Source organism: Bos indicus x Bos taurus, chromosome 7 (genome assembly GCF_003369695.1).
Source record: "Bos indicus x Bos taurus breed Angus x Brahman F1 hybrid chromosome 7, Bos_hybrid_MaternalHap_v2.0, whole genome shotgun sequence".
In the NCBI taxonomy this organism is placed as follows: Eukaryota; Metazoa; Chordata; class Mammalia; order Artiodactyla; family Bovidae; genus Bos; species Bos indicus x Bos taurus.
The window spans coordinates 72,483,037-72,508,159 of record NC_040082.1 but is presented as its reverse complement, the minus strand read 5'-3'; the positions used below and the strand labels follow the sequence as shown (position 1 = coordinate 72,508,159).

General features: G+C 52.8%; 2 protein-coding genes across 2 annotated transcripts; one reads left to right on the top strand and one right to left on the bottom strand.

Annotated features, from left to right (window-relative positions):
- Window positions 1-991: 991 nt before the first annotated feature.
- SNCB (synuclein beta) lies at window positions 992-9,955 on the bottom strand. The gene is made up of 6 exons (XM_027546906.1): window positions 9,662-9,955; window positions 8,897-9,026; window positions 6,115-6,156; window positions 5,785-5,903; window positions 1,970-2,059; window positions 992-1,639 (listed from the first exon to the last, which is right to left on the bottom strand). Exons 2-6 carry the CDS (start codon window positions 9,015-9,017, stop codon window positions 1,607-1,609), a joined length of 405 nt encoding a protein of 134 aa, XP_027402707.1. The 5' UTR covers window positions 9,018-9,026; window positions 9,662-9,955; the 3' UTR covers window positions 992-1,606.
- A 10,849-nt stretch (window positions 9,956-20,804) lies between these two features.
- On the top strand, window positions 20,805-24,381 carry EIF4E1B (eukaryotic translation initiation factor 4E family member 1B). Its single transcript, XM_027548842.1, has 7 exons — window positions 20,805-20,868; window positions 20,945-21,093; window positions 21,394-21,489; window positions 22,097-22,160; window positions 22,864-22,977; window positions 23,121-23,260; window positions 23,616-24,381. Exons 1-7 carry the CDS (start codon window positions 20,818-20,820, stop codon window positions 23,728-23,730), a joined length of 729 nt encoding a protein of 242 aa, XP_027404643.1. The 5' UTR covers window positions 20,805-20,817; the 3' UTR covers window positions 23,731-24,381.
- The last annotated feature ends 742 nt before the right edge of the window (window positions 24,382-25,123 follow it).

Sequence of the window (25,123 nt, the reverse complement as noted above, 5' to 3'; positions counted from 1 at the left end):
GCGGTGTTGGGGGCCCTCTAGTGCAGTACCTGGAGAAGGAAATGGCAACCCACTCCAGTATTCTTGCCTGGAGAATCCCAGGGACAGAGGAGCCTGGTGGGCAGCCGTCTATGGGGTCGCACAGAGTCGGACACGACTGAAGCGACTTAGCAGTAGCAGCAGCAGCAGTGCAGATACCGATCTGCGCAAGGTTCCGGGCCGGCTTCCCAGATTTCTGCAGACCCTAGCTCACCTCAGCCGAGGTCGCAAACTTTCCGAGGCTTTTCTGGGAAGGGTGGAGCACTGGTTGCCCGAACTCTGCCTTTTTTGGGGGGACAACTGTCCATTTCCTCTCCTCCAGGATGAGTTTTTCTGCAGCGGGCCGGTGTGCGCAGGGGTATGTGCATGTCAGTGTTCTTGGGGTGTGTGGGGGCGGGGAGTTTAGGGTCAGCAGCTTCTTCCAGTGATCACGCTGCTGTTTTCCCAGAGCTTCGCGGTGCGCGTGCAACTCTGAGTGCGCGCCCGGTTCTGCACTAGTCGGCCAGCGTGCTGCGCGCGTGAGTGCAGGTGCGTGCCTGTCCGGTGGGTACACTCGAGTTGGCGCGCAAGGACCAGCATAAGTGCACACAAGTCCGCGGCGCGTAGCCATCGATGCTCCTGCGCTGCCTGTGCCTTGAGGTGTGAGCCTGTGGGCCCTGCGCCTGGGCTGTACTGGGCTTCCTTCCGCCCAGCACCCCCAGTAGGTGCTTTATGGTCCAGTAGGTGGCGCCCGAGGCCGCCTCCCTGCCAGCAGCATGTCCCAGCCTGGGAGCGAGGCGTGGGGGGTGCCGCGTCCATCCAGGTCGTCCATGCGGGAGGGTAGGAGCTGAGGCCCGAGGTGGTCAGTCTTACACGTGGTCTGGGTGTGCCGGGCCCCAAAGAGTGGAGTGAGGCAGGCTGTAACCTGAAAGTCTGTCGGCCCCCATCCAGCGCCCAGCCCAGCCCTGCCCTGCCCTGCCCGTGCGGCGCCTGCTACAGACAGATTGGCTTTATTCATGGACACGCAAAGAGGGGGGCGGCCGGACCCGCCCTCCCGGAACACGCTCACACGAGGGTGGGGGACTCTCCATGCTACAATCACGATACACGACGCCCGCGCTCGGACCTGGTCGGCTAGGGGAGGGGTCATGGCACAGCCTGGCTCCTGGTTTTGGTTTAAAAGAAAAAAAAGGTTCTTGGGGTCGATGTGGGAGTGCGCTGGAGGGCTTTGGCAGGGGTGCCCGGAGGCCCTTCAGAGAGCCTCTATCGGGGGGTGGAGGGGAGCCGTCGCTTTCCTGTTCGTTTAAAAACACATAGAACATGCTACAACCGCGCAGATACCAGACCGGACGGGGCGCGGAAGGGGCAACATACGTGCTGCGAGGTTCCCAGCCTTGGCCGCAGCCCCAGCCCTGTCCACGCCCCAGGGTTGGACGCGGGCGGGAAGGACAGACAGAGAGACTCAAACACGGGCTCCCAGGGGGCACCTCGGAGCGAAGGAAGATCTCGTGTTTTGAGGGGAAGGGGTAGAAGGACAGCCCTGGCTCTGGGGGGCGGGGCAGGGGACCGGGAAGGGATTGTGCTGCTGGTGGGGGGCCGTCCTGGGGCCTTACGCCTCTGGCTCATACTCCTGATACTCCTCCTGCATCAGAGGGATGGGGGTAGAGTGGAGAAGAGCAAAAGAGGAAGGGGTTGGAGACCAAGTGGCCAGGCCGCGCCCCGAGACCCTTCGCCCACCAGGAGGAATAGTGAACGCCCCTCCCCCTGGGCAGGGGAGAGACCTAGAATTTGGGGACGGCTGGGATGTTCCTGGGCAGGGGTGCCTGAGACCCAGCGACAGGCTCCATCTGCCCTCCCTCCCTGCTGCATCTCTGGGGTCTGGGGTCTGGGAGCTTGAAAACTCACTGTCCCAAACTTATCCTCCCAGGAACCTCCCACCCCAGCCGGGGACGCCCAAAGCCCCACCCCTCACCTGGGGCTGTTCCTCATAACTCTCTCCTTCAGGCTCCATCAGGGGCTCGATCAGCGGCTCCTCGGCAGCTTCCTGGGCCACTTCCTCTGGCTGCAGGAAGAGAAGAGACAGGGCCTTTGAGGCCAGCTGCGCATGCCCCCCAGATTCCTACCCTGGGAAGTTTTTGGCTGATCTGGGGAAGGCTGGGCTTTGTTGGCAGTGCAACCAGAATTTTTAATTGTTTATTTGGAGTGCCTTGGAAATGGGATGGAGCAGTGAAATCCCTCCAATCATGGCTTGAAGCTGGGGATGTTCAGGGGTTGCAGGTACCCATACCCCTCTCCCAGCAGCTGACAGCCTCCTGTGCTCCCCTTGATGGGACTGGATGGGATGGGGAGATAGCACACATAATCATCCATTTGTCCCTCTTTGTGTCAGCTCTGTAGGTGGGGGGTGCTTAGGAGGACCCCAAGATAACCCTGGAGGCTCCTCTGGGCTGGAGGGAGATGGAGGCTCAGGGACAGAGCTGAGCAGGGGCTCTGAGCCATTCCCCTGCCACTTTCCACCCATCCCTCCCCCAGGGCCCTGTGTGGCCTGGTTTCTTCAGCTGTTGCTATTTTAAGATAAGCTGGAAGCAACAGCTCATGGTGTTGCTTGGATGTGTGAGCTAAGACTCTCCCCTCCCCATAGCATCTGCTGCCCAGACCTGTGCAGGCCAGCATATATGCAAATAGGGGGCTGCCAGACATATGGCCAGTCCCCTGTGACCGAGCACATATATGTGCACAAACACGAGACTGAGCTGATTGCACACGTGGGCACACACAGTAACCTGAGGTTCATGCTCTGTAGGCAAGGGGCCCCACCACATCCCCCAGTTGCACATGTAACCACAGTCCCTCCCTACTGGGCAGATGTAAGAATCTTGGGACCCATGAGGGCTGGCACCTTGGCCTAGTTGCTCCAGCTCCGTCCAGGCAGCTTCAGCTCCTTCACATTACCTGTCTAGGTGGGCCCTGTGACCACATGAGTTTACACTCCTGGCTTAGCTCACTTCCCCTAGTTACAGGGAGTCCACCACAGCCCAGGAGGTGGGGAAATGTTAGCTTGCCCAAAGTCACCCGGCTATGACCAGAACCCAGGAAAGAAACAGAATGTGAAGAATCCCAGCTCTGTACATTGTTTGGAAACAAATGTCCAACAGCAGGAGAATAATGTGTGCACTGTGGTCCTGTCACACAGAGGGTACCGCACGTCTACGATGGGAAAACCCAGTGCACACCAAGGCGTGCTTGACTCCCCTTCTGAGTGATGAGTGAAAGAACCCGGGTACAAAAGAACATGTGCTTTAGGATAACGTTTACATAAAGCTGAAAGACACCCAGATAATCTGTGGTGATAGAAGCAATTAACTGTGGAGGGGGACAGGATAAAGGTGAGGAGAGTCAGGTGCCGGGGATAAACGAGACCCTGGAATAAGTGCCCCCTTAAATTTTGTGCCCCAGGCACTCCACTTCCCTCACCCTAGTCTTAGCCCTGGGAGTAGGGTGGGAGGGAGGGTAAGGGGGGCTTCTAACGAGCTATGTCTTCTGTTTTATGTCTTGATCTGGGTGCTTGATTACCTGGGGAGAGTTGAGTTTGTGAAAATTCCATGGATCTGTGTGTTTTCTGCATGAATGTTTTCTGCATAATATACTTCAGTAAGAAGTTCACTTAAAAACCACCCCAGCCTTGCTATTCACACCTCTTTGGCATCAGGTCAGTTGCTTCACCTCTGATCTCAGCTGCCTCGGATGGGAAGCGGGATGGTGTCTTTGCTTTGTATGCGTGTGGGGAGGCTTCCACGATACTGTATGTGGGCAGATTGAGAGGTAGAGACAGAAACTCACACTCTTAGCTTGCATGACTTCTCCATGGGGCCAGTGGCCCCAAACACCTGGCTTTAGATTGTAAGTCTATGATCTTGAGTTCTCTTGAGAAAGGAGGTTTGAAATGTCAACAAGTGCTGGTAAGAGGAAGGCAGCCTGAGAAAAATGATTGTGTGCAAAAGCCCCCTCACCAAGCCTCAAGCTGACAGCTCTGCTTTCTCTGCGCCCTAGCTCTCAGTACTGGGCCTCGTCCCATGTTGGCATCAAGGGACTACAGTGACATGAACCTGAGCTTAGCACCTCCCAACTACCTTCTTGGGGGCAGGCAGGATTTGGGATCTTGAGTAGGTCACTTCACCTCTCTGAGCCTCAGTTCTTTTACCTATAAGATGTGCTAATTGTGATACCTTTTTTTACAGGGACATTATGAAGATTCATTGAGTGACTCCATGTACAATATTTAGAACAGCACCTGCCCACACAAGAGATCAATGAATGGGAGTGATCACTGGAAACAAGGATAAGAAATGGGAAGTCACACAGCTGGTAAAATGCAGAGACAGGACTTGAACCAGAACTTCTGAGCAGAGGGAAGGAACCAACTGAGCAGAATGTCTAGAGTGGAGGGTGCTGTGTGGTCTCCTCCCCCAGCCCAGTGGATGGATCCGCTCACACCGAGATCACACGGAAGGAAGCCCCACCCCCATGGAGGCAGATTCAGCATTTGTACGTGGAAAACATGGAGCACCGCACAGGAGGCAACTGTGCAGATGGTGTATAGATCCACAGAGTTCAACGTCCTAGCACACCTGTGACACAAGCCCCTGGGGGCACACACAGGCTGATCCTGTGATCGTGGGCCATCATCTCTTACTGAGCATTCACTGTATGTCATCCAGGCTCTTTACGTCAGTGGTTCTCAAGATGTGATCCCTGGACCTGCAGCATCAACATCACCCAGATACCTTTTAGAAATGTACATTCTAGCCCTACCTCAGACCGATCTGATGCACACTTACGTTTTTAAACACCTCTAAGCTACATTATCTCTAATCTACACAAAAGTCCTCTTGTATTCATCTCCTGTCTTAGAGGCAAAGAATCAGGCTCAGAGACGTGACAGGACCTGCCCAGGGCCAGACAGTCAAGAAGTAATGGAGCTGAGATTCAGATCCAGCTCTGTGGGGCTCCAGAGCTCACAGCCCTTACCCTGCAGCATGTCCTAAGGAAGGTATCTGACTTTGTGCACACATGGGTTGCTGCCACCACTTGCCTGGGGTAACATGTCTGCACAAATGTGTGAGACACAGTTCATCCCTCCCCATGGCCCACTTCTGCTCACGCCTGCCTCAGGGCCTTTGCACGTGCTGTTCCTCCTGCCTGAAATAGACTTCCCACACGGTGTGCCTCATCACTTGGGTGTCAGCTCTAATGTCACCTTCTCAGAGAAGCCCTCCCAACTAAAGTAGCCCCCTCACCCCTTGACTCTCTATCCCATCGCTCTTGTTTTCTTCATAGCACATATCCCTGTCTGAAATCATCTTGTGCACTGGTTAGCTGTTTACTGTATCTTTTCCCACTACAGAGTCAGCTCCGTGAATGTAGGAACCTATTTGCTGTGGTAACCCCTAGAACGATCCCTCCCTGGCATGAATACTTGTTGACTGAAAAGACGTGAGGGAACAATCAGTGACATATGCAGATGAGGCCAAAAGCAGGCCAGATCACACTCACGAGCAGGATACATGTACCCAATCCAGATTTGGGTCACAGTCACGGGGAGTGCCATGCCCGCACAAAGCCACATGCAGACTCATGCCGAGCTGTGTCTATCTGAGCCGTGCAGAATGTTAGGCGAGGTGGCTTGTGCCCCAGGCTGGCTGGGGGAGCAGGGAGCCTGGCGGCAGATTTATGGGTGTAGCTGGTATGTGTGTGTGTGTGTGTGTGTGTGTTGGAAGGATAGCTCACCTTCAGATCAGTGGGGAACTCCTCCTTCTTCACCAGACCTGTGGCTGCTGCAATGTTCCCAGCCCCAGAGAACACGGCTCCTCCCAGGTGTGATGCCTGCTCCTTGGTTTTCTCAGCCACTGTGTCAGGGAGAGGGTTGGGGGCAAAGGTCAAGCAGACATAGATGCCCTCCTCCTCCATAGTGTCCCAGGGCCTGACTTCCCACAGAGCACTACACCCCGCAGAAAGCTCTGGGGGTGCCCTCTCCCGCCGCCCTCTGCCCTCACTCTCTGGATGTCTGCAGACCCTAGGCCAAGGTAAGGGAACAAGTGGGCAGGGCTGGGCTAGTACCTGAGGCCACTCCTTGCACCACCCCTTCTCGGGTTTTGCTTCCTGTGGGGACAAAACGGAGCACACTTAAGGGCTGAGGGAACAGAAACCAGCAAGCACAGTGGTTACAGAGTGGGCAGAGGGGCCCAGGCAGCATGGGCATCCTGGTCCCTCCCTGCCTTCTTGGGCCCCCAAATCCCACAAGTGCCCCCTTCCATGCCTGCATCATCTGGACGTCCAGTTCTCCCCACTGTCTGTCCCGGTCCCATGCCCTGACCCACCCACCCTCCCTTGGATGTTGCCGACGATCGAGCACTGGGAAAGCACTCTGCCTGCCAGTTCATTTAATCCTCTGCCCTGGATGGGAGCAGGTGGGGGTGGGGGTGGACCTTGGGGTGGGGCGAAAAGATTCTGTCTTTGGAAAGGTGCCCCTGGTGCACAACTGCCCACATCCTGCCCCAGTACACTCACATCCCCACATCCCCTGCTCCATTTCTTAAGACTCTTTTAAATAGGGTGCAAATCTCTCCTTTTGGCCAAAGTAGCGAGTGTCTTAGATGCAGGATGGGTCTAAGGGTGACGTGAAGATGGTGACTGACAGCTACGGCATTGGCTGGGTCTTTCCAGGAGGGTAGTAACTGGGAAAGGCAAGAGAGCCTGTCCTGAGGTGGGGGTGGAAACCTTCGGGAGAGAGGGATGTCTCCAATCCTGAGGATCTGGCAACCCAGACAGCAGCAGATAGAGCCATAAACGGGAGTGTGGGCCAGCTGAGGCTGGCGAGAGGAGGGTGCAGGCAGACGGGCTTCTCAGGGCTAAGGCCAGCCACATCCAGACACCTGTGGCTGGGGACTGGGGATGGAGGGTTGTGCAAGCACTTCCATTTATTCCTCGCATAAACACTTGTTGGCACCTTCTCTGATTCAAGTCCTAGGCTGATGGCTCACTGTCAGATGAGGGACAGAGAAGAAGAAAGTTGGTGCCTTGGGCCTCAAAGTAGTGGGGAGAGGAAGTCTGGGCCTCCGGGGGGTTGCAGGATTGGGGGGGCGTTGTTTCCCAGGTCTTGACAAATGGGGAGCAGTGGATACACAGAAAGGGGACTGAGGAGGGTGTTTTAGGGACAGGAAGCATGTAGGCGAGGCCTAGAGAGGTGTGATTTCAGGGTCTGCATGGGGCACGTTGATACGGTCTGTGTGCTCAGAGTGATGGAGACTGAGATGGAACCATGAGGCAGGTTGAATGCTAGGCTACAGGGAGCTGAGTCTTTGATGAATAGGAGCCGGGGACCATCAGGAGTTCCTGCTCAGGGAGAGGAGCAGGAGGTGCCAACCTGGGGGAAAAGGAGGTGGTTGTTGAGTCTGTTAGCAGGGAGACAGCATCAGGGATGTCAGGGGTCCACAGGAGTGAAAGGGCTGAGGGAAGAGGGAGGCCAGAGCTAGGGTCCAGAAGGTGTGAGCTCAAGCCTTCTCCCAGTCTCCATCACCTCTGCCCTAGCTCTAACCACCCTCATCTCATGGCTATGTTACCTCCCAGCGGGCCTCCCTGTAATTTGTTCTGTTCCCAGAGTCCTAGGGGATTTCTCTATACTGAAGCCAGATCATGTCGGTCCCTGGCTCACAGTCTGCCATGGCAGTCAGTCTAATGCTTTGCCTGCAAGGGCCCCTCATGAACTGGCTATTTCTGATCTCATTTCTTATCCTTGCTTTCTGCCCTCTGCTCTCAAACCCAGTATCTTTCGCCCCATCCCAGGGCCCTTGGCACCTGCCTTTTCTGCACCTCCCTCCCCAACGCTCCTTATTCTCTGGGCTCAGCTCAAATGCTACCCTCTTTGATTACCAAAGTGGCTCCCCACCCCAGCCACTGGATGTCAAAGCCCGAGACTGGAATACTTGACCTCACCATCAGCAGAGCCGGCACCTACCAGCACAGAGTAGGTGATCAAAAAGTATTTTTCCAATTACCACCATTCCAAATCTGCCACAGCCCTGGGCAGGTTAACCAATCCTCTGCAGCCTGAATAGAAGATAATTCTATCACACAAAAGTAAGCCCTGAATCAGCAGACTGAATGCAGAGTTTCTTGCCTCCCTTTATGCAAATGACCCTGAAGCATCGCTCTCCCCCCCCCCCCCCCCTTAGAGTGAGATATTTTAACCACTTGGCCTTTCTCCTGATGACAGCTGTTAGTTGCAAGGACGGTGGACCCCTAGGAGAGATGCCAATGGTGGAACCACTGAGAGGAGAGCTTTCAGAGGTGGAGAGCAGGGCTGGGAGGGAGCCCCAACAATACAAGAAGGAGAGTGGTAAGGGGAGGGGGGCACTTTGGAATCCATAAAGCTTGGCTAAAACTTCAGCTTCAGGTCTTATCAGCTGTGACCTTGAGCAACATAATCAAAGCGCTGGGAAGCCGGAGTTTCCCTGGTCGGTGGATGGGCAGGGAGCATTAAGTGAAGTAATAGATGTTGCAGATGTATTTCACACTGTACTTGGCAGACAGTAAGGGTTCAACACCAGATAACTAAGGGAAGAAGAAGCAGAAGAAGGCTATCTTCTTTGATCCCTGCCTTGCTTCTCTGGACTTTCAGCTGAACTCCACGCTCATCAACCCTTCCTCCATTCCCCCCTACCGTCCGTGTCATCACTGACCCAGGCTGGCTATGTCCTCAGTGACCCTGCTAACCCGGCCCCATCTGCTGACTCATATTCTCCGGCCCAGACCCCCCACTTCCTCCCTCTGAGGACCTCGGCTCTGTCCTCTCGGAAGACACCCAAACCTCGCAGCCCCGGAAGCCCCGCCCCTCGCCCACCGACGTAGAGGACACCCTCCTTGGTCTTCTCCGCGGCCTCGGTGACCCCCTGCTTGGTTTTCTCCGCGGCGGCCACGACGCCCTCCTTGGCCATGGACAGGCCCTTCATGAACACGTCCATCCTGGCGGCCTGGGGAGGACGAACACACGGGCACCGGTGCGCTCGCCCACATCCTCACCCCAGCCCTTGTGAAGAGACCGCAGGTGTCCCATTCCCTCCCCCTGAGACCGAAGGCGCCCTTCTGGCCCGGAACCTCCTCCCACCTTACTCCCTTCCCCAGCGCCAGGCCACAGGGCCGCGGCGAGTCCTAGCGTCCTTGAAGCCCGTGAACGCAGGAGGGGCCCCCCGCCTCGGTTATCCGGGGCCCTGCAACCTGCAGCCCCGCGGAATCGGAGTGCTGGGCATGGCGCGAAGCCCGGGGGCCTGCCTGTACACACGCGACAGACACACGGCCACGCAAACAAACATACTCCTTGGACACGCTCACGTGCACACACAGGACCCTCAGACATTCGAACGCGCACAGACACGCGGACACACCACGGGGCATACGGGCGCGGGCGCACGGCCACACGGCCATCCAGGCAGCTGCAGACACGAAGCAAGAGAGACACATACCCCGGGTCGCACACGGACACGCACCCCGCGGCGTTCTGTTTACGTTCTCCGGCCCCTTCCCCATCCCATCCCGTCCCCCCTCCACTCCATTGCCAGACATTTCCCCTTCGGCTAAGCCCGGGGCGCCAGGAGCGCGGCCGCCTCACCTAGATGCGGGGCCCGGGTTGGGGATGGAGTGGCGGCTGCGGCAGAGGCTGCGGCAGGTGGACGCACAGGCTCGGCTGGGCTGGGCCTGGGTGGGCTCGGGCCGATGAGGGATCGGGCCGTGTCCAGGCGTTCAGGCTGGTCTGCAGCAGACGAGGCACGAGCCCTGAGCCTAGGTGCAGTAGTGTCCGGGCCTGGAGTGCTTCGCCAGCCGCCGCTCGCTTCTAGCGCCCTGCTGTCTCGCGCGCTCCTGCTCCGGCTGGGGCGCTGCGGCAGCTCTGAGCTCAGCGCCACCCCCTGGCGGCCGCGCCACCCCCTCGGCCTGACTGACAGGAGGCGGGGAGGGTGACATCTCCGCGGAGCCAGCTAGCCTCACGGGGCGGGCCCGGGACACGCCGCTGGGGACCCCGGAGCGTCATCGGACTCAAGTCCTGTGCCCCAGGAACCTAGTCTGGTGGGAGACACAATGCGGCGTGCTTAGAGTACGGGAGAAATACTGCAGTTGGTTTTAGTGTTCAGATGGGTTTGGAGGTCTTTATTAACTGTGGGACCTTGGGCTACTCAGCTCTCCTTTCTGAATGTCAATTTCCTCTTCTGTAAAATATGGATGGTTCATTCAGCGAACGTTTACTGAGCTCTTAGGTACCAGGCAGATTTGAGGCTGGAGACAGCACCAAAGGAAAACTAGACCCCTCCTTTTTGGGGAGTTTGCAGTGGTGAATTTGTGTGTGTGCAGAGATGGGACACAGGACAGAAAATAAACATCAATGCTTAAGCCAAAGGTTATTTCAGCTTGTGATTAGAGTCATGGAGATGATAAAATGGAGATGGACAAGAGTTACTAGAGTAGGGGTGCTTGAGATCTGGTGGTCAGGGAAGGCCTCTATGAGGAGGTGAATGGAAGCAGAGATCCCAGAGAAGCACCAAGATCAGGATGCTTGAGGGCAAGATCCATAGAGAGGGAACTGTATGTGCAAAGGCCCTGAGGCAGGACTGTGCTTGGGAACAGATAAAACACAACGTAGCGGAAGAAGCAACAGGGAAGGAGAAGGAGGTGGACATGATCCTTTTTTCTGTGATTATGGTCTGGATTGTCAAAATGACCCTAGAATGCCAGTCACACATAGGTCCTTAGTTGGTATATGACTGAATTATGCCCAGGAAGCTGTGGAATACCAGAGGAAGGGGTCTCTGACAGCTCAACAGAGTCAGGTAAAGCTGTACAGAGGAGGTGACATCTGAGCTGGGCCTTGTGGAATTTCATCTAGCAAACAAAGGAGGAAGGACATTTTGGGTTGTGGACATAGCATCCGCAAAGGCACCATGGTTGGAAATGTAGGGTGTAAGTGTCAGATGATGAGGTGAGAGGGCAGCCAGGAGCCAGACTATGCAGGGCCTGGAAAAAATTGTTCACAGATTGCTGATAGAGCTGCAAACTGGCACATGCTTTTTGGAAGACAATTTGGCAATGTTTACCAAAGACATAAATGCATGCTCCTTTAGAGCCAACAGTTAGTTCCCCTTCCAGGAATTCATCCTTTGGATCTCTACTCTCACAAGCACACAAAGACATGTGTGCAAGGCTCTTCGCTGCAGCATAGTTTATTGTAGCACAAAACTGAAAATAATCTAAATGTCTGTCTGTAGAGGACTGGCTAGTTAATTATGGTTCATCCACTCAGTGCAATGCTGTCATTAGAAAGGATGGGTTAGACCCATGTGCATTGATATAGGAGTATAAGACATGGTGTGAGGTGAGAGAAGCCAAAGTACTAAACTGTAATGTGTGCAGCTAACTGATTTTTTAAGAATTATTTTGTTGAAATATGGTTGATTTACAATGTGTTAACTTCTACTGTAGAGCAAAGTGATCAGTTATACATATATATATATTCTTTTTTCATATTCTTTTCCACTATGGTTTAATCACAAGATATTGAATATAGTTCCCTGTTCTATACAGTAGGACATTATTGTTTATCCATTATATATATGTAATAGTTTGCATCTGCTAATCCCAAACTCCCAATCCATCCCCCCCCCCTCACTCCCTGCCCCCTTGGAAACCACAAGTCTGTTCTCTATGACTGTGACTTTATTTATTGGCTTCTCTAATACCTCAGTTGGTAAAGAATCCACCTGCAATGCAGGAGACCCTGGTTCGATTCCTGGGTCAGGAAGATACACTAGAGAAGGGATAGGCTACCCACTCCAGTATTCTTGGGCTTCCTGTGTGGCTCAGCTGGTAAAGAATCTGCCTGCCAATGCAGGAGATGTAAGAGACATGGGTTTGATCCCTGGGTTGGGAAGATCCTTGGAAAAGGGAAAGGCTACCCACTCCAGTATTCTGGCCTGGAGAATTCCATGGACTGTAAAGTCCATGGGGTCACAAAGAGTCAGACATAACTGAGTGACTTTCACTTTCATAGATAAGTTCATTTGTGTTATATTTTAAGTGATATCATATAGTATTTGTCTTTCTCTTTTTGACTTACTTCACTTAGTATGGTTAATAAGCCAAGAAGTGATGTTTGTGACTCTTGACTAAGATTCCCTGAATGTCAGATGAGGAAGGACCAAGCAGTAGGAAGGAGAGAGGAAGAAGAGACAAAGAAGACCATATGAAGGGTGTCATCTTCCTATTGTAGGAATTGGTACGTCACTGAAGGATTTTAAGCCCTAGAGAAACTAAATGAGATCTGCATTTTATGGGGTCCAGATGGAGGTGGGTTGGAGGGGGACATTGCTAGATGCAGCAAGAGCAATGAGGGACCTGAGGCAGAATCCACAGGAAGAATGATAAAGCCTGGACCAGGAAAGCCTCAGTGAGTCTGGAACAGGACTGGAGGGGAGACCTGAGCATCATTTCAGATGTAACTTATTGGATGTTGGGGAAAAGAAAGTGGAATGAATCCAGGAAGATCCCCAGGTTTCTGGCTTGGACAATGGGGTGAGTGATGCTGCTGCAAAAAACGGAAATAGGCATTGAGGGGTTGGGGCAGCCTTGGAGGGTGAGCTTGTTTAGGGCACACTGAATGTGCTGTGCCTGATAGACTAGCTGGACAAGGTGTGCAGCCAAGAGTTATCTGAGCCTGGAACTCAGGAAGCTACTCCATGCTGACTTCAGGTATTTATTTGGGCCACGGTATACTGGGAAGTCTTTAATACATGGCTTTCCAAGCAGAGAAGCACCTTATAGAGTTTGCCCATACCCGTGGTGTAAATTCTACCCCTCTGGTTTGTTTCAAGCTGTCACTGTGATGTCTCTGAGCAGAGAGTTGGGAAGAGACATGTGGAAGCACTCCCTTATACAGCATTTCCACCATTCAGGTAAAATAGATATAAAATAATCTGAAAAGCATAGATAATAGTAAAATAATTAGGAAGTTATGTTTTAAGTGCTTATTATCTTTGTTTTTAACATTTATATAACCATAAGTTTATTTAATTTTTAATAATGGCTTTAATGTCTGTCTCACAAAATTCCTAAAACTTTGTTCTCACAAGCTGATCCAAGCCAGCCCAGGACACTGTTGGATTTGGAGTTATTTGCATGGAGGTGGTGGCTGGAGTCATGGGGAGGATGCAGCTGCCCAGAGGAACAGGGAGAGTGAAAAGAATGGAGGGTCGGAGCAGAATGCTGAGTCACTGCAAACTTCCTGAGTGGCCAGGGGCAGAGGAGCCCAGGGAAAGGCTGAGAAGAAGCAGCACAGAGAGGAGGAGAAGCTGGAGAGTGCGGTGGCAGGGAAACCAAGGGGATTAGAGGACAAGTGGACGAATGTTAAAGAGAAGCCAAAACAACAAGTAATAAAGAATCCTCAGATAGGCAGCAAGTGGGCTGTGGAGGAGTTTAACAGGAGCATCAGGAAAAGACTCATTGGAAAAGACCCTGATGCTGGGAAAGACTGAAGGCAGGAGAAGGGAATGACTGAGGATGAGATGGTTGGATGGTATCACCGACTCAGTGGACATGTGTTTGAGCAAACTCCAGGAGATAGTGAAGGACAGGGAAGCCTGGCGTGCTGCAGTCCATGAGGTCACAAAGAGTCAGACACGACTAAGTGACTGAACAACAGCAGGAGGCATCGTGAGTCCAGGAGAGAGGAAGCATCCAGGGAAAACCTCCAGGAGAAAGTGACATTAAAGCTGGGTTTTGAAAAATGAGAAGGACCTTACAATGTAATGGTGAACTTTCCCAGCAGGGGATCCAGCAGGTGGAAAAATCTAGGGTGTAGAGGGAATAGAAAATGGATTAAATTCTGAATCAGGTAGGAAGTTCATTTGGCTGCTCATCAGAAGCTTAGCAAAGCAGGTATTTATTCTTTCACTTAAAGAGGTCATGCAGTAGGCAGTCCATAGTTGGTGTGATGACTTCATAATCATCAGAGACCCAGAATCCTATCTTCCTATTCAATTATTCTTAGTACCTGGATTCCGCTTTCAAGGCTACTTCATGGCCTAAGATGGCTGCTGCAGCTCCATCCATCATGTCCATGCAGAAAGCAGGAGAAAGGGAAGTAGGGTAAAAAGAACACCTGCCAGTTTTCTTTTTCTTAAGGAATTTTCCTGGAAGTCAACAATTCCTGCCTACTTGTCATTGGCTACACCTAACTGCAGGGACGTTAGAAAAGTTTGGCGATCTCTCTGGGCTTATGACTTCCTTGAATCAAAGTATGAAAAGGGAAGAATAGTTATTGAGTGAGCCACTAGGCCCTCTGCCCTGCAAAAGGTTTTTGCCTCCAATTTTTTTTATTTTTAAAAACCTCAAGCCTAGAAAAAAGTTCCAAACATAATGTGAAGTTGCTCAGTCATGTCCAACTCTTTGTGACCCCATGGACTGTAGCCTGTCAGGCTCCTCTGTCCATGGGGTTTCCTAGGCAAGAACACTGGAGTGGGTTGCCATTTCCTTCACAGGGGGATCTTCCCGAACCAGGGATCAAACCCAGGTCTCCTGCACTGCAGGCAGACGCTTTACTGTCTGAGCCACCAGGGAACCCAAACATAATACAATGAACAAAACCTTTAGAAAAGTCATAATATTAGCACAATGAATACCCAGATATCCTCACCTAGGTTCGCCAGTTAACATTTGCTACATCTTTCCTTCTCTATCTGCATATGGGCTGTCTCCAGAAGAAGGTGGCATGGTTACTGGGTCACAACTTCCCAGCACGCTGGACTCTTTACCCCATGTCACATGGCTGGCCTTCCTTTAGGGCATAGGATGGCAGAGTCCAGACCCCTGGGTTTCTTTCTGGCCAGACCCTAAACCTGAGAGTTCTCAGGGCCCTCTCTTTGTTTCTGTTCTCTTTCTCACCTGGAAAATAGGCTCCGCTATTCCTCTTTTCTCTCCCCTTCTTAAGAATGTACTAAGAAGCTTCTGGAGAGGGAAGCCTGGGAGAGTGTGGGTAAGGGGATGGGAGAAAAATCCCAACTGGAGCAGCAGGGGTTCTCGTAAGAGAGTCCCAGGATCCTAGTTTCCGTTTGGGTTTCTATAAAAATCCAGATGTGCTTTTATAACTCTGCATGTGGGGCCTAACTATGTGACTGGACATTTAGCAACATTCCTGCTGTCCAGGCCTCAGGATGGGGAGGAAGGCAGGCAGGCAGGATGGGGGGCCTAAGATCAGGCGGGGGAGGTGGGTAATACTGATTGAACACCTGTGTGCCAGGCACTATATCTGTTATATCACTAAGTCCTGAGGTCAATCCTTTAAAGCAGGCATTTACATTCCCACTTTACAGATGAAAGACCCAATACCCAGAGAGGGAAAGTAACTGGTTCTTGGCATCTAGTCTTTTCAGCCGGTCTTTCCTGAGTGTCTACTGTGTGTGAGGTACTGTTCTAGGTACTGGAGACTCAGCAGAAAACAAGACACATGAAGTTCTTGCTCTCCTAGAGCTTACCATTCAAGAAGGAGAAGGCAGATAATTAACAAATGACTAGTGACCAAATGAGATCCCTTAGACTGTGTTGTTGCTGCTGCTGCTGCTGCTAAGTCACTTCAGTCGTGTCCGACTCTGTGTGACCCCATAGACGGCAGCCCACCAGGCTCCCCCGTCCCTGGGATTCTCCAGGCAAGAACACTGGAGTGGGTTGCCATTTCCTTCTCCAATGCATGAAAGTGAAAAGTGAAAGTGAAGTCGCTTAGTTAGACTGTGTTACTTTTGTCAAAATCAGTGACACTTACCTCGCTAAGTCTAGTGTTAGTTCTCCCTTGTTGCTCTGACTTCTGAGTACTTGCCATGAGCCAGGCCCTGCCCTAGGAACTGCAGAACAGAGTCGTGAGTAAAAGAGGCCCTGGGGACCTGATGTTCTAGCACCAGAAGGCAGATGATGAGTAAAATAAATAAGTAAAATATAGGGTGTGTCAGGAGGTGGAAGTGCTTGGAGAGAAAGCAAAGAAGATAAAGAGCATGGGAGTGCTGCAGTGGGGGATGAGCGCTTGACCAGTTATATGCATTGGGCAGGGAAGGACTGGCTTGAGGTAGGAATTGAGAAAGCAGCCAGTGTAAAGTCCTAGGGCAGGTGTGGGTCTGGCATGTTTGAAGACCTGCAAGGCAGCCAGTGTGGCTGTAGGGGTGGAGAGTCATGGGGAGGGGGTGCTGAGAGCTGGTGGGGCCTTACAGACCTTTGGACTGTGAGCACAGGAGTGATGTAATTTCACTTTCCTTTTTAAGGTTCGCTGTGTAGACAGTCGCTCAGTCATGTCTGACTCTTTGCAACCCCATGGACATCTCCAGGCCAGAATACTGAAGTGGGCAGTCTTTTCCTTCTCCAGGGGATCTTCCCAACCCAGGGATCGAACTCAGGTCTCCTGCATTGCAGGCAGATTCTTTACCAGCTGAACCACAGGGGAAGCCCAGGAATACTGGAGTGGGTAGCCTATCCCTTCTCCAGCGGATCTTCCCAACCCAGGACTTGAACCAGGGTCTCCTGTATTGCAGGTGGATTCTTTACCAACTGAACTATCAGGGAAGCTGGGAGAAATATCAATAACCCCAGGTATGCAGATGACACCACCCTTATGGCAGAAAGCGAAGAAGAACTAAAGAGCCTCTTGATGAAAGTAAAAGAGGAGAGTGAAGAAGCTGGCTTAAAATTCAACATTCATAAAACTAAGATCATGGCATCTGGTCCCATCACTTCATGGCAAATAGATGGGGAAACAGTGAAACAGTGAGAGACTTTATTTTTCTGGGCTCCAAAATCACTGCAGATGGTGACTGCAGCCATGAAATTAAAAGACGCTTGCTCCTTGGAAGAAAAGCTATGACCAACCTAGACAGCATATTAAAAAGCAGAGACATTGCCAACAAAGGTCCATCTAGTCAAAGCTATGGTATTTCCAGTAGTCATGTATGGATGTGAGAGTTGGACTATAAAGAAAGCTGAGCGCCGAAGAATTGATACTTTTGAACTGTGGAGTTGGAGAAGACTCTTGAGAGTCCCTTGGACAGCAGAGAGATCCAACCAGTCAATCCTAAAGGAAATCAGTCCTGAATATTCATTGGAAGGACTGATGCTGAAACTGAAACTCCAATACTTTGGCCACCTGATGCGAAGAACTGACTCATTGGAAAAGAACCTGATGCTGGGAAAAATTGAAGGCAGGAGAAGAAGGGGATGATAGAGGATGAGGTGGTTGGATGGCATCACTGACTCAATGGACATGAGTTTGAGTAAACTCCGGTGATGGTCAGGGAGGCCTGGTGTGCTATAGTCCATGGTGTCGCAGAGTCGGACACAACTGAGTGACTGAACTGAACTGAACTGTGTAGACAGTAGATTGTTCTTGGGCCACGGTGGAAGCTGGGGCCAGTATGCATACCATTGCCATAGTACAGGGAAGATGACAGTCCATTTGGACTAGGGTGTGGCAATGGAGATGGAGAGAAGTGGCTGGATCCTGGATATTTTGTAGGTAGAGCTGAATATGGAATGTGCTGATGGGTTAGAAAGAGACGAGTCAGGACCAATCCAGGATTTTTGGCTGAGCATGTGGAAGGATGAAGATTATGGGAGGAGAAGTTTGGGGGACAGGGGAAAGCCAGGAATTCAGCTTTGAATGCCATAGGTGTGAGACAGGTGCATGTAAGATATCCAGGTGGAGCTGTGAGCAGGCAGTTGGATGCGCTCTTCAGGATTTCATGCCAGGCCACAGGTGTTCTGTACATGTGACATTCATGCCCATGACTGAATGGGATCATGAAATGGCAAGCGTTGACAGAGCAGAGCTGAGGTCCAAGGGCTCAGTCCTGGGAACTTCCAAGGCAAAGAGAAATTTTGTTCACACCTGTGTTCTTCAGTGCCTAAAACAGTGCCTTGGACATGGACCCTGGGACGCTAACAGATTACAGTGGTGGTGAAGCTGTGCCAGGTTTCAGGCTGGTGCCTTAAGAAACAGGCAGCTTCTGCCTCTCATCTCTTGGGACACTCATCCTGGGAACCCAGCCATTGTGCCACGAGGAAGCCAAGTGGTCACGTGGAGAGGCCACAGAGAGCTATCCCGGTTGACACCCCAGCTGAGGTTCCATCCGAGAGCCAGCGAAGACTGCCCCGCTAGAGTGAGCAGACAGCCCCAGTCCCACCTGTGAGCCACTCCAGTTGACAGGGCTTTGGAGTAGAGATGGACCATCCCTATCAAGTGCCACCCAAATTGCAGATCTGTGAGCAAAATAAGTGATTATTGTGGTTTTAAGTCACTGGATTTGGGGTAGTTTATTATACAGCAACAGGAAGCCAGGCTCCATGCCCACCTCTCCAGAGCCTGTGTGTTTGTGTGTGTTAGTTGCTCAGTCATGTCTGACTCTTTGTGACACATGGACTGTAGCCTGCCGGGCCCCTCTATCCATGGAGCTCTCCAGACAAGAAAACTGGAGTGGGTTGCCATGCCCTCCTTCAGGGGATCTTCCCTACCCAGGGATCAAACCTGGATCTCCTGCACTGCAGGCATATTCTTTACCATCTGAGCCACCAGGGAAGGCCCTCCTGAGCCTATCAACCACCAAACACCACTGAGTCTTCCTTCTAAATACCTCTGAAATCCATATTCCCTCATCTTCCCAGCTGCCTCATTTGTCACCTGGACAACCGTGTTTGCATCCAGATAGATCTCCTTCCATTCACTCTTAATTGAGCAAGGTCTGTTTCCTACACAGCAGCCAGAGAACTTGCTCGAAAGCCCATCTGATTACCTCCCCAGACCTTGAAGCACCTGATGGCTCTCCACTCTCCTAACATCAAGACTCACCATCTTTTCCCCTTTAGGGGTCAGCTGCAGTGGTCTTTATTCTCTTCCTCCAGTACCTCATGTTCCCTTTGCCCCAGAGCCTCTGCACATGCCACTTCCACTCCCAGAGATACCCTTCTCCACCAGGCTCATTAACTCTTGCTCAAACATCACCTCTTCTGTGAACTGCCTCTGAGTTGGTAGTTCTCAAAATGAGGTTCCTGACCAGCTCATCCAGGAACTTGTTAGAAATGCCAGTTCTCAAGCCAAGCCAGGTATTCATTTGTTTGTGCTAAGTCACTTCAGTCCTGTCTGACTCTTTGCGACCCCATGGACTGTAGCCCATCAGGCTCCTCTGTCCATGGGATTCTCCACGCAAGAATGCTGGAGTTGCCATGCCCTCCTCCAGATCTTCCTGACCCAGGGATCGAACTCACATCTCTTACATATCCTGCATTGGCAGGCAGGTTCTTTACCACTAGCGCCACCTCAGAGGCAGAGTGCAGCGGTCACTATTTAGCAAGCCTTGCAGGTGATTCTGATCCATGCTCTTGAGAAGTGCTGCTCTAAGCCCCCAGTTCAGGTCATGGACTTGGTCTTCTCCCATCTGTGAATCCGTTTCCTTCAGAGGCTTGCGTTTGCTGTGACACAGGTCTTTGTGAGATGACCTGGTGTCTGCCCCCCGATAGACCAGAGCACAAGGGCCACTCATCTTCTGCTCCTCAGTGCCTCCCAGCACCCAGCCCCTCACAGGCCTGGCAGAACCAGCTGGAGCTTAGAGATGTGGGTTGAACAGATATTAACTGTCACCCATGGCTCTCCTGTGTGTGGCAGAGGGGAAGACACTGGTCTCTTACAGAGCTGGGCCAAGGGGAGTGTGAGAAACCTTGAGAAACTTGGGGAGGTTTCAGCCCCTGCAGAAAAGGCTGCTGTTCAGAAGGCGGGGAAACGATATCCAGCTTTCCCTCCTTCACTTCCCCGGTCCCTCCTCCACCCTGGGGAGGCCCTCAGCTGACTGCTATTGACCACTGAGCAGGCCTTGTTTTGTGGACTTGTTTTATATCACTTAATACAGTAAGCTTCTGAGTTGTGTTTCATTAATGTTCCAATTTTACAGAGAGGAAGACTGAGACTCAATGAGGTTCGTGTACTTGGCTGAGGTGGGGGCAAGGAGGACTTGACTCCAGCTGTGGACAGGTGCACTGGCCCTTGCCAACCATGGCCAGGTGGAGAATGCTCAGGTGGACGGGAGGGAAGGAACATGAGTGCAGTGGGTACAGGGGCCATGTGGATCTGCATTTGCTCTTCCAAAAGGCAGCACTGGCTGCAACAGATTGGGAGAAGGAGGCCCCGGTGTTGCCAAACCTAAATGTGGATTTCTAATATACAAGCTTCTTGTTTCTAAATAATCACATAAAAAAGAAAACCCACAGATGTTTCCAGAGACTAGATACATGCCTGTGTCAAATGACATTGCTGGCAAAAATTGAGGGGTGAATGACAGCAGAGCCCAAAGGGAGACCACAATGTCTGTATTGTCTCTGACCTGGCCCAGCCCTGCTCCCCTCCACCTTCTGCCATTTCTGGGTCAATCTGCTTTAAATTCAGGGTCTACCCTTGGTGGGATGTGGTTTCACTAAGGGCAAACCCCTAATACTGACCCTTGCCATCCTGTCTCAGCCCCCAAATGACCAGTGCCATATGGGCTGAGGCTAGGTCTGCCTGGTCACAGCTGTGTCCCCAGACCCCAGCCTGCATGCAAAAGGTGCTCACTAAATGCTTGCTGATGGAAATAATAGTATAAGCCCTTCCTCCTCGGAACACCCCACGCCCCACCCCCACGCTGGCTCCTCCCAGTCGCCTGCCCTGGGTGAGCGGGGCAGGGCGATGGTGGGTTTAAGGCTGGCAGCTGGAGGCCCCCTCGGATGGCTGGGTGCCCGTGGAGCCCAGGCTACAGCATGGCTGCCGCCCGCCCTGTAAGTCCACCCATCTGCCCCCTTGGGCAGCGAGGGCCGGGGCTCACCGCCCAGCTTGACTCCTCTCCTTGGTCAGGCTGAAGAGGCTGAGGATGGGATCCAAAAGTGGAAGAAAGAGGATGAGAAAGAGGAGGAGGAGGCAGGCGCGGGGCCGTGCATGGGAGAGGAGGCTCTGAGGAAGACCCCGGAGGAGGGCAAGCCGGACTTACACCCGCTGCTCAACAGGTAGGGCAGGCCCTACCTTTGGCTTTGACCTCACTTCCTCGTCTGGGAAAGGCCAGAGCTGCCCTAAGACTTGGGCCCTGCGGGCCCTTTCAGCCTTAATCCAGCTGAGATTCCGAGTTAAAGGCTCCACCAGCAGGATCACTGTCCCCATCACCTTGTGGGGCAGGTGCTACAAACCCTACCTCCCTGTTGGCTCGGGAAGGAGCAGGACTTCCGGGCCAACCTACTGCTGTGGAGGTAGGGTGGGGCGGACAGATGGATGCACTCTTGCTTCCTCCTGCCCCCTCCCCAACTCTCCAGGTGGGCTCTGTGGTTCTTCAAGAATGACCGCAGCCGAGCCTGGCAGAACAACCTGCATCGGGTCACCAAGTTCAACACCGTGGAGGACTTCTGGGCGTGAGTGTTTGTCCCTCATGGAGGAGGCTGAGGTCAGGGGGCCTTAGCTGCGGATCCTTCCCAGACCCCACCCCTCCAGGGAGCTGCTGCCTACATCACTTTCCCAGCCCTTCCTGGGGTCTTGCAGCATCTCCTGAGGGCTGGAGCTTGGTGGGCTCTGCAGGGAAGTGGCGGGGAGTTTGGGCTGGGTCACAGCCCCTGCCCCCAAGCCTTCCTGGGACTCAGGGAGAAAACCTGGGAAGTGGGAGAAGCAAGAAGTTGACCATGACTCTGCTGCCTTATGCCTTATGACCCTAGGCGAGTTCCTTCCCCTCTCTGAGCTTGTCTCAGCTACTGAATGAGTTTCAGACTGTTTCATCTGTGGTGATGCAGTGAGGGGGTCTGCAAGGTGCTTCACAAACCCTAGGGGTGGGTGAGAAGGTGGGATTTGAGTGTCTGGGTAGATGGGGATGGAAGTTTTTGGCAAGGGGCACCAGTATGAACTAAGGCTTGGAGGCTGGAAGGTGGGTGGAAAGCAGTGGGGTAAGAAGTTGAGGGATCTGAGGCCAGTTGAAACCAGGCCCTAAAAAGCTTGGCCTTTCAGCCTGGGGTGGGGATCTCTCTCCAGGATATATAATAATATCCAGCTGGCCAGTAAGCTCTCTTCCGGCTGTGACTACGCCCTGTTCAAGGTAAGCTCGGCTTCCCCCACTCCCTGGGACACAGTGGGGCTGATTTCTTCCAAGCTTCCTCCCTCACAGAGGGTTTGACAGTGCGGTACTGAGGACAGCCTTCCTTGGAGCCAAATATAACTTCCAGTTGGAGGACTGTTGTCCAAAAGCTGGGGCAGAGTGTCAGACCTGAGTCCCATCTTGAAGAACAGGGGAGGGAGGAACAAGGGGGAGCAACGAAGAGGGTCTAGGTTTCTGGCCTGGCTCTTTAACTTGGGGACTGCATCAGGATTGCCTGAGGACACTCGTCAATGTCCAGGCCTGTCCTTGGAGGGGCTGGGCAGTGGGGCCCTGACATCCACGTTTGCAGATTTTCCTAGGTGACTCATGCCCAGCGAGCCTGGGATGTCTGTCCCTGGCCACACTGGGGTTGCCCCAGACACTCCCTTTAATCACCCCCATCTGAACTCTCATCTCAAGGATCTTGGTTCAGCAAAGGAGACAAACACACATCTATGCAAGGCTATGTGAGGTGACCTATATTGAGGCTTAGGGGCCCATGGGAGCTCACAGGAGGGTCTGCAGGGCTGACCCTGCTTGTACTGAAGGGTGAAGACAGAAGATCTAGTCTGTGGAGGGGCTGGAGCAGGGCCTGGGGAGGTGGCCAGGCACTCCCTTCCCTTCGAACAAAGGGAGGTTGTTGATTCACCAACCTGCCTCCCAGGATGGCATTAAGCCCATGTGGGAAGACAGCAGGAATAAGCGGGGTGGCCGCTGGCTGGTCAGCCTCACAAAGCAGCAGCGCCACATTGAGCTGGACCACCTGTGGCTGGAGACAGTGAGTGGGGGGTTGGGCGGGAGGCTGGGTGGGGAGGGTTCCCAAGGGAAGAGGCTGGGCTGGTGTGGTAGCAGTGGTCTCAAGGATGGTGGGGGCAGTCTGTGCCCACCAGGAGGCCTCATCCCCCTCCTTCTTGGGTCCAGCTGCTGTGTCTCATCGGGGAGAGCTTTGGGGAGCACAGCCAGGAAGTATGTGGGGCCGTCATCAACATCCGAGCCAAGGGGGACAAGATTGCTGTGTGGACACGGGAGGCAGAGAACCAGGAAGGCGTGCTACACATTGGGTGAGGGGTATCTCTGGCACAGGGTGGGGGCTGAGCCTCTTCTAGGGGAGAAGGTGGAAGGGGAATGGCTTGGCCTGCAAGGGAGACCTCTAGAAAACTCCATGCTGTCTCTCCCTTCTTTCTTCCACAACTTGTGCAAAGGGTGTGGAGTCTAGATTTCCAACTATTTCTTGCAGATATCTTTTCTTTTGCATTAGTCACATTTCGTGTTTCCACTCAGGTAAGACACATACAACAGGAGTTACTGTGGCTGGAACCAGGGTAGGGGCTCTGGGCACAGGACCCATGGTCCCATGTTAACTGCAGGACCCGCTGCTGACTGCCTGTCTCCTTTCCTCTCCCACTTACCTCCCAGGCGTGTCTACAAAGAGCGCCTGGGCCTCTCCACAAAGACCATCATTGGGTACCAGGCCCACGCAGACACAGCCACCAAGAGCAACTCCTTAGCCAAGAACAAATTTGTGGTGTGAGAGGACCCTGAGCCTCCCATTGCTGTGTGTATTTATTTCTCAAGGGGGCTGGGCTGGGCTGAGGGCAGGTGGCATGTTTCTCCCCTATCCTGGGGCTCAGGCCTAGGGGTGAGTAACCAACTTGAGGGCCCAGGGCAGTGGAAAGGTGGAGAAAACCTGGGCTTTTTAACCCTGGGGGGCTGGGTTGGGTACAGTGTGGTGAGGTGAGTCATTGGTAGAGGAGGTGGGATGGCAAGTGAAAAGAGAACAGGAGAGAATCCTAGGATTCAGGACTAACTCCACGCCCCCCACCTTGGGGAAAGAAGTTAGGTGTTCTGAAGGCCAGTCTCTTCCATTTGGGGGGGTGGGTTCAAGGCTGCTGACAGAGCTGGAGCTCAGGGACAGGAGTGGGGGCTCTGAGTGATCACTCTGCTTTAAAAACTTTTATGGGTTGCCTCTCACTAGATTTGTAGCCGTGGAGCCTATGTTTATCAGTCAGCTGTGTGTGGGTCCCTAGAGTAGAGGGGTGGGGTTGATGAGGGCCTGGCCCAGGAGAGGTGATCAGGCCTTACTGTGGCTCTGCCAGAGGTGGATTAACCAGAAGGTGAAGCTTAAGCCCTTTTCTCTTCCTGTTCTAAACAAATACTTTAAACAAGATTTTTTTAAAATTCAGTTTTTGTTTAAAGTAATTTATTTTGGCTGTGCTGGATCTTTGTTGCTGTGTGGGTTTTTCTCTGAGAGTAGAGGGGGCTACTCTCTGGTTGCAGGGTACAGGCTTCTCACTGTGGTGGCTTCCTTGTGGAGTATGGGCTCCAGGCGCGCCAGCCTCAGCAGTTGCAGCTCTGGGGCTCTAGAGCACAGGCTCAATAGTTGTGGTGCGTGAACTTAGTTGCTCCGTGGCATGTAGGATCTTCCCAGATCAGGGATCGAACCTGGGTCTCCTGAATTGGCAGGAGGATTCTTTATCACTGAGCCAGCAAGGAAGCCCAAAATTGGAATTATTTTTAAAGAGGACTCTAAAACTCGACCCCCTAAACCTTGGTCTGCTCCAGTCTTGCCTTGAGAGGGCTCATGTGAGACCCCTTCTGTAACAAGGAGCCTGATCAAGGCAGACGCTGGTATGGGGAAGAGGGGTTAGACGGTGCGGGGCGGTGTTTCAACCACCAAAGGGGTTTGAACTGGGGGCTGCGATATATGGCCTCCCGGCAAAACTGAAGGGGCAGGGAGCAGCAGGCGCAGCCCTCACAAGACCCAGGTGTCATCCAGTCAGAGTTTGAACCAGTAGAGACAGAACTGAATTTCCGAGTGAGAAGCACTTCTGATTCGACTCCCCTGTAATAAAACGTCCTGCACGTGTATATGCACCATCCATATAACTATTCTCTGTTCGCTCACCAACACGGTCGTTACTCCT